Source organism: Sipha flava, unplaced genomic scaffold, assembly GCF_003268045.1.
Source record: "Sipha flava isolate LNK unplaced genomic scaffold, YSA_version1 51_pilon_pilon, whole genome shotgun sequence".
In the NCBI taxonomy this organism is placed as follows: Eukaryota; Metazoa; Arthropoda; class Insecta; order Hemiptera; family Aphididae; genus Sipha; species Sipha flava.
The window spans coordinates 904-10,386 of NW_020273468.1; the positions used below are offsets into that span (position 1 = coordinate 904).

A 9,483-nucleotide genomic window follows, 5' to 3' on the forward strand; every position below is an offset into this window, starting at 1 on the left:
ATTAGTCGAACATTCAACTAATGTTTTTCAAACGTTTGTTTGATGTAGACGTGTTTCCAAACCAATTTATTTATCAATAACCCAAATAAAAATGTCCCCTAATTAGCGAACATTTTACATTATGTTCGTATTTCTATACCGATGTACCTCTATTTAAATAAATATAAACTTAGTTATAAGAAATTATAAGTAATTAAAATAGTTTTAAATTTATTTATTAAAAAATATATTTGATTATGGTATTATTATCATGAAGTATCAATATAAAATACTCTATAAGATAATAATAATAATAATATAATAAATTATAACGTAGTATAATATAATAAACAGTATACTATTTTGTTTTATTATATTTTATAATAACATATTGTGTGGTATTTCAGATTATAGGGAGATTATGCGATAATATTGCTTTTACAGATTAATATTTTGTTTGATAACGGTAGTTTTGTTTATTTTAATAATATTAAATTTTCTTATCTAGATTAATACGAAAATCAGTCTGCGCGTGACACCACACACGTAGAGTGGTATTTTTTATTTATATAGTGTTAAATAATATACCGACTACCTAGTCATAAAATGAGTTTTATAAAATTATGTTTTATTACGTATTATAACAAACGCAGCAGTGCCAATGTAGCATGTGATTTGTTCTAGGTTTGACGTGGTTACGACTGCAAACAAATAGCGAACAACTATATTATACTAAATTATGAACAAACGTTTTTTGTCATCAATAAAATGTTCGACAAATGTTTGACAAACAATGTGTTCTCAAACATTTGTTAGATATGGATGCAATTTAAAAGAATTATTATCCGAGAAGGTAAAAGAATCAAATAAAACGAAAAAAAAAAACGTTAAGGTTTGTCAAAAAAAAAAGAAGCAAAATCAGTATTTTAAAAAACCGAGGTAAGGTGTATATATAAAATACGATCACAATTAAAAAAATATCGTCCGATACGTGCTGACATAGGCTACATAATTTTGGGTTCTCACAATTTGGTCGACGCACGTGTTTACGACTGGCACGTGACTAGTACATCCGCGCTATCGATGTAACGTCAAGGAATCCCTTGATACCAACAGCATTGAACACAATAAAAAAAGTTATATTTGCTTAATATTGCTTAATCCATACTCATTTTCCATTATTTCCATGTTAAACAAATCAAAATATTTTATGTTATTTTAATCTTATTATGAAATATCAATGTTGTTTATAATGTTTTAATACTAAGAATTCAATTATTATAATTATTTTTCTTGAAGTGCGAATGGTGTACATTTTGATACAAAATTATGAAGGCTAGTGTTGACAAAACAAAACAAAACAAAAAAAAAAAATGCAACAAAATAATATATTACATCTCTGACGATCCATCAGGGTTGTGCTTGGAACCAATAATTATGCCGAAATTCAAGTAAACCAATTAATATAGATTCAAAAATATCTCTTGGTATATTAATTTCGTTAACTTTTAATTTTCAATTCAATTAATCACGGTTTTTATTTTATTTTCTAATTATTATTTGTCATCGAAAATGGATTTTATTGGAACACTATGTACAGATCAAAAACTGACATCAAATCTTCATCGAATCTAAATTCTAAATCATTTAGACAGTTATCGAGAAAAATCGTAATTTTTAAATGGTATTCAGTAGATTTAGTTCGAGGACTTTCTCTGTTTTTCACTAGGTATTTTAGATTTGGAGTACGTTTTAAGTATCACAGTCCAATTTTTTTTAGAGGATTAAAGAGGTAATGAAATTGAAGAATAGATAAGATTTATTAAGATTTTAAAAAAAATGTAAATTCATTTTTTAATTGTATAATTCAAAATTTATTTTATTTGTTTTACTGAGATACGAGTAAGTTACTTAATGAGAAGCTTGGAATTTCTTGATAATTTGCATCAAACAAATCTAACCTAACCAACAGTGTCGCTTGTTAATATTTTCGTCACTTAAATTAGTTCTACACTTAGATTTTACCAGTTACTTAGTTGTAGCTCAATTAAGGGGGTAAGGATGATTTAAAAATATTACGGTTATGAATACTATATTATTTTATTAGCTATACGCTATAGGCTTTAACCGTATTCATTTTTTTTATTATTTAATATATTTATATTATTATATTATTATAATATTTTATATTATTTAATTTTTATTATTTTTCCCATGTTCTCAATTTATGTAAATTACATTTTATTCAATAAATTGCATATTTTTTACATTTTTACTACATATCATATTGTACATTATGATATTTTTAAAGCATATATATATATATATGCACATATCTGAGTGCTTTTTAACGTTTAAAGGTCCGAGCCTTGATCATAACTAAAAAAATAATAATTGGAGAGACTTGAAATTTTCACTGAATTCCTATATTACTGGTGTTCTATATTTGGTATAAATAACAAAATAATTTTGAGCTGTTTTTAGATACTTGAAAATATCATATTGTCTTTACTTTTTTTTCGAAAGTAATGATACAATAATTTTCGTGTGATAAAAGTATTGGAAATTAAATAAAAAGTTTCTCGTACATTTTATTATTGATAAATGAAAAAAAAAAATTGAGTGCAATTAAGAAAAAAAGTATATGAAATTCTGAATATTAATTTTTAACAAAATGATAATAATGAAGAAAATCCTTTATTTTTGTCATTGAAAATTCATTAAATTTTTAATTTTTATTCTTCAGATTTTTCATACGATTTTTTTTGTAGTAAAAAAAAAAAATAATGGAAAATTGCAAAAATGTTTTATAGGGGTACCTAAGTGTTAAAAAACAAAATCGGGTATTTCAACGAATATCCATTAAACCATATCAGTAATTTAGTAAGACATTTTATAGTTTCAAAATATTTTAATGAAATTAAAAATATGTCAATAAAGGTACTACTGGTATTGAATATAATATTAAAAATATAGTTATATTTGCTTATTACATTCTCGATACGCTTTCTTAATTTTCTATATTAAAAACATTGAAATCAATAATATTCACGGAAATTATAACACATTAAATTCCTATTGAAATATACTTTTTATAACTAGATATAGTTAGTTGTATATATACATATAGATATACCATATCGTATTACAAGCATATAATATACCTAATTGTCGTAATTACTTCTAGAGACTTTACATTTTCTATGTACATATAATAACTATTAGTAAAACAAAAGACATTCTTCCTAATATGTGTCATTAAAAATGAAGGTCGTATGAATTTAAACTATACTTATTTGATTAAAATTAAAGATTAGTAGTTCCAAGATTATTATCAAAAAAATCAAAAAAGTAAAACCAGTAATTTTATACGCATGCAAAATGTGGTCAATTTCAACAGAGGACGAAATATTGTTGTTAGTTCTAAAAAGAAAATGCCTCCGATGCATTTTTGGTCTTATGAAAAATATTTAGACAGATTAATATGAAAATACGAAATAAAGTTGAATAATGAAATTAAAAAATTTTTGGGAGAAGAAAACAATATAAAAATATCAAAGAAAGAAAAGTAAACGAACTGGTACACGTGTGGAGATCGAGTGGCTTAATGGAAAATAAATTGAACTGGAAACCAGAGAGTTAGAGACCACTGGACAGACTGAAGAAAAGATGGATAGACGAACCCAACCAACATTTCCAGATACGAGGGGTTGGTAACCCGGAAGAACAGGGAAATGATAAAAAGAAATGGAGTCTGTGATGAGCCTTAATGGCTTGTAAAAGCTGAAGAAGAAGTGAATGCAAGTGTAAATGTTCATCTCACTTCTCAAAATTCACAACATTATATTTTTATGTAACTCAAAGTCAACATTGATAAAATAATTTTTGCAGTAATAATAATTTTGAATAAAATGTATTTATGTTCCTACCTTTAGACAGATATAATCTTTTAAAGATGCAAAAATGCATAAAGTCAGATTAATCCGGATATTAAGTGATGTTTGAATGGTTATTAATGTTGTTCAAATGTATTATACATGTAGGTATCTATAATATACACATATATTATACTTCATAATAAATAATGAATAAAAAATGCATTGGCTCAAGAGAGTGCAGACGCATAGAGTTCCTTTTTAACCTCTAAGTATTGAAAGATGTACAAGTGTGCAACATGTCAGCCATCAAAGGAGGAGACGTTAATTATGTTTCATTTGAAATTTTATATTGAAATTAAATATATTTATGTACATCTGAACAATTATGACTGATTCACATAATAACTTAAGTAGTAAATAAGACTATGTTTCCTTATATAATAGTAAAATAATTTGTTTTGTTCTACATTATCTTAGTGTTTAATAGTTTTACTAATATTAAACTATATTTTGTTATTGTTTTTCTTCTCAATAAGAATAGCGTTTCTCAATCCATGGATCTCAATAATTGAGAAATAATATTATAGAAACAAAATATAGTATTTTTTTATCATATAGTAATTATTACAATATGGTATAAAATATTATATAATACACAAAATCATTAGTAACAAGTCACGATAAAAACTCTAAGTTAATCATTTCAAAATTATGAAAGATATATGATTATTGTATTATTTATAAATAAGATGATTAATTGATATAAAAATGATTTTATTTATATATCTGATATCCATAAATCTGAGTCACGATTTTTTTTGACTTTTTATATATCTGACGATGAGTTTTGAATTCGAAATCCATCGTATTTTATAAATATAATCACACTCCAGACTAAAAATGTATTAATTAATTGACGAGTATTAACCATTTACTAATTTTTAATTTTAATTGAGTTTTTATTATTTTATTATTAAAATATTATTCGATGATTAAAAATATAATTTGACATTTTATTAAAAACCCGTTTCATTTAGTTTTGCTTACAATTAGTTAATATTTTTTATAAGATAAAACCGTGTAGCTTGTTAACACTGAATTAACTTAGTTCATAAGACATGCGTTATGCATGTAATTCGAGAACTACCGTAGAATCATTTAAATTCTTAAAATATTATTCATACAATAACAATGTTGGTCTTGTGAAAATTATCGTTTGAATTTAACAGTTCATTATTATGCGTAAAATCATATAATATACTTACGTAAGCTTTACCGAATGGCACTAAATTCAAATCCAAGTATTGTTGTACTTTACAGAAGTGCGGATGAAGTTGTGTCATAATAAAATCTCTGCTGTCTGGACAATGAGATTCGTAGTAAACCGAAACTTTCAACTAAATAAAAAAAAAGAATATTAAAAATGTAATTACCCGTAAAACGTTGTGTGTACAAAAAATAACATTTAAGCAATATGACAAAACGACAACGGTAAGACTTAGTTACGATACTTAATATGTTTCCGTGAAAATAATGACAGCGATCAAGAATAATGGTAGAATTGCAAAAATCTCTGGATTGATTCGCGGCTTTCGTACGAAAGAGCGTAGAGAATTCCTAATTAAAACGACTTACCGGTTCGATGCTGTTGGCCGAAATCGTCGCGAGAGCCACGACAACGGTGGCTGCAAATAACACGGACTGCATGGCGGTTTTTTTTTTGATTTTTTTTTTAGTTTTCAATCCGTACAGCTGTAGCAAACGCGATAATATTACTTTTGCCGTTGCTGTATCAACGGATGGACGTACTGGACTGCTGCTGTCCCGCGTTGCGCGTTATTATGATTTTCGCTCCTCATCGAGTACAACGCGTTAAACGAAACCAGTTTCTTACCGAACACGATTATATTAAAAATATCGTATACACACGACCCTACGTACGTAGACGAACGCGATTCTCTTGCATAACGGCTATATTGTATTGCGCGTTGACCCCCACGAAACGATAGTACACCAGATATTAGGTCATGTATTCCGCTCCTACGTAGGTATACGTCGTGCAGATAATAAAATATGTATATAATATATACACGTAGACCAATTGGTTTTATTAACAAACAAAACAACACCGCGTGACCTCGTCCAAAGATCGGACTAACTATAAGATTGTAAACCTCTTTACCGAGTTAAGTTACCGTGAGGATTTACTGTACAATCGCGATAGCCATACAATATTTCGTATGTTTCAACGGAAACCTAAGTAGGTATAAGGTATCGTGTTTAAAAATAATTCTACCATTTTACTTGTCTGTTCATGGATTTAAAATCACCAAACTAACGTCAGGTAAACGAAACGCACTGAACAAATCATCGTTTTCGTCGCTATAGATGGATAGTATGCTAGAGGTACAGTATGTTTATCGAGAAACACCGCTCTGTAGGTTTTTAACGGTCTTGTACGTAGTAATATGTAATAAAATAATAAAAAACTAAAATATTAGTAAATGGTTAATACTCGTAAATTAATATACAAATAATTAAACAAATAAATAAAGGCTAAGCCTGGAGTATTATTATATTTGTAAAGTATGACCGGTTTCGAATTAAAAATTCATCATCAGGTATGTACAAAGTCAATAAAATCGCGATTGTATTGTGAGTCGATGGTGAATTCTTAATTCGAAACCGGTCGTATATAATAATAATTCAAAATAAGCATTTATTTATTTATTTATTTATTTCTATACATAAAATATTTGTTAATTTATTTACATATTCAATAATATGCATTGTAATTGAAAATAATGTACATTCAGAAGATTTTTAAAATTGCCAACGAGTTATTATAAAATTTAATACATAGGTATGTAAGTATGTATGTAGGTATTAAGTAGATACAGACCGGTAGGAAGGTAGCTGCGTACACGAAGTCTTTAGATAGCGAAACAATAACGAGACACGCGACACCGTCGTTTTAACCATGACCGACAATGAAGCAATTTCAAACGAAACACATTATTGTAATTTATGTGCGGATGACGTTTTTAAGACGTTGTGCGGACACCGTGCGCTTGCTATTGTCTATTATGTAAAGGTATCTGATGAAATTTAAGACATTCCGACTGAGTGATATTATTATGGTAATGTACAGCCGTTAGTTATGTTTACAGTTCACTCGTCGGGAGTGCATACAAATAACGCTTTATTATAATATTGAATATATGGTTTAAACGACGGATGGAATAGTATATGGTATACATATATATTTTAAAGTATTTCCAATAACTTAATTTGAAATGTATTTAAAAATATTTATAGAGCATTTTCGTAAAAGGAAAAAAAAAACATTACCTACTGCAAATAAAAAATGTTATAAGAATTAATTTAAAACGGCCGATAAGATTTATCAAATTATGTAACTGGTAATAGTTTCAAATAGTGTAACATGCTATGCCGCTAGGTACACATAGTATAAATTAATAACTACTGCTTTCGTTCAAGTGTAAATTTCAATTGCATTTAATACGAGAAAAGGCAATATTCGTGTTCGCATTATACGCTGTACCTTCTGTACCCAAGATCCAACAAAGTTTCGTGTTTTGCATTAAAATTTTTTAAACTGATCATAGCAATGTGAAAAAATACTTTTTTAGTCCACAGATTTCATGTCTTGCAAAATATATACCATGGTAGTTTAATCAATTATATTTTACACATTATTATTCCACTCGGTTTTAAAACCATCTGTTGTAAGATGTTGTATACCATTATTATACAGAACAGAATATCGAAAAATTGAATTTCAATATTCATATGGAATTTTTTCCCTGACTTATCGAAGTATTACCGGAATAATATTATGTACTGTGTATGGGATTTGAAAGTTATATTCAGATAAAAATTACGAGTAAAATGTAAATTGGGTAGAATTTCGCATTTAGTACTTTTATAATACAATTTGTATACTAAAATATGTTGGTATTTATATATATTGGTGTTCATTAGTAGATATTGACGGGTGAAATAAATAACGATAGCAGAAATTTTGTAAAAACTTTAGAGAATTGCTTAACTTTGAATAATGTTATTATTCACGGAGACGCTCATATTACCTACACACGTTATTTACATGCCTACATATTTTATGATGGTCAAAAGAAAAATGTCAAAAATAATAGTTGCGTTAAGATAAAAACTCTATATGTACTGCAATACCATAATATATTAGATAGGTGTACCCAACCGCCTCCAGTAATATGTACTACTCATATTAGTGATTCAACTGGTTTTGCATACAGGTTTTCTGCAAAATATTCTTTGTAATACTTCTATACATACTATACATATGAACCAATATGGATGTAAATTATTATTATATTTTAGTTATTACCACGGGTAAAACCTCTCTGTATAACCTCTATGTAACATAACCGTATGCAAATTAATGAATTATACTTTATTATCAGGGGCGTATTTAGATAGGGGCCATGGGTCCCGTTGCCCAGAGCGGCATATTTTTAAAGATTTAGAGGGGCGGAAATTTTTATTTCGTACTTTACACAATTATACAACTTACGCAAATGATTTAGCAACGTGTTTTCTAAATGAGTGTGTACAATTTTAAGGCCATATAAAAAATATTGAAGTTAAGCTTACAACAATACAGATGTTACAGTTTATAAGAGAACATAATTTTAATAGTGTTTATCTTTATACTGGAGTAGCTTTATGTATTTTTTGTATACACCATCTACAAATTGTAATGCAGAGCGTTATTTTTCAACACTTAAAAGAATAAAAAATATTTTCGCTCTACAATGGCACAAGACCGGTGCTTGGTTTTAGCGGTATGTACAATTGAAGCTGAAATAACCACTTTATTAGATTTTGAAAAAATAATTAATGATTTTGCTAGTTCTGAATCAAGGAAGAAAAAGATTTAAATTTTGTATTTATATTGTATATCTAGTAGTTAATAGAGGTTTTAATAAATAATATTAATTAGTAACAACATTTTTTTTTGACTGGGGGGGGGGAGGCAAATATGTGTTGCCCTTACCCTGAAATTCCTAAATACGCCACTGTTTATTATATTAAAAATATAAATTTAATTATAATATATATAATATAATTCTAATAGGAACTCAGGAAAGAAGAGAGATTAATCATGAATAATGAACACTATAATAATGAATACTAATTAAATATATTTATTCAGAACGATAGATTATGTCTATGGAAATATGTAAAAGATATGGGAGACTGTAGGATCTGCAGTAAGAAAATTTTAGAAAGGGTTGTAAAGAGATCGCCGTAGAAAAGTATAAAAAAATAGCGAAATTAATATGGGATATGACATATATTTTCATACGCGGTGGGTTGCTTGGATGAAATGGTCGATGGACAAAACCACAGATGTTAATCACAATAAACACAACGTTAAAATAATATTAAAAATAGTGTTGACATTTTACTAAAACGTTAACGCGCAGCCGGTCTCTGCTGATAAGTTCTCTCATACGTGTCGCCAAGTGGCGGATAAAATCCGAAGGTAATACGTTAATACTGTGGGTGGTAAAATTATTATATAAGTACAGAATCGGTAAAATTCAAAAATGTTTTTTCA

The 9,483-nt window shown here is 27.6% G+C and overlaps 2 protein-coding genes across 2 annotated transcripts in view; one reads left to right on the forward strand and one right to left on the reverse strand.

Moving 5' to 3' along the window:
• Positions 1-5,122: 5,122 nt before the first annotated feature.
• LOC112690736 (GILT-like protein 1) lies at positions 5,123-5,802 on the reverse strand (the record flags this gene model as incomplete). The annotated part of the gene is given in 2 exon segments (XM_025564809.1): positions 5,123-5,254; positions 5,493-5,802. Coding segments are annotated over 2 exon segments (204 nt in total), but the record flags the coding sequence as incomplete, so codon positions are not given.
• Positions 5,803-8,674: 2,872 nt separating this feature from the next.
• The window catches only part of LOC112690776 (sperm-associated antigen 7-like), a 1,671-nt gene continuing 862 nt past the window's right edge, over positions 8,675-9,483 (forward strand). Inside the window, exon 1 of the mRNA XM_025564875.1 lies at positions 8,675-8,704. Within this exon, the coding sequence (XP_025420660.1) occupies positions 8,675-8,704 (30 nt within the window). The remainder of the gene's footprint in view (positions 8,705-9,483) is intronic.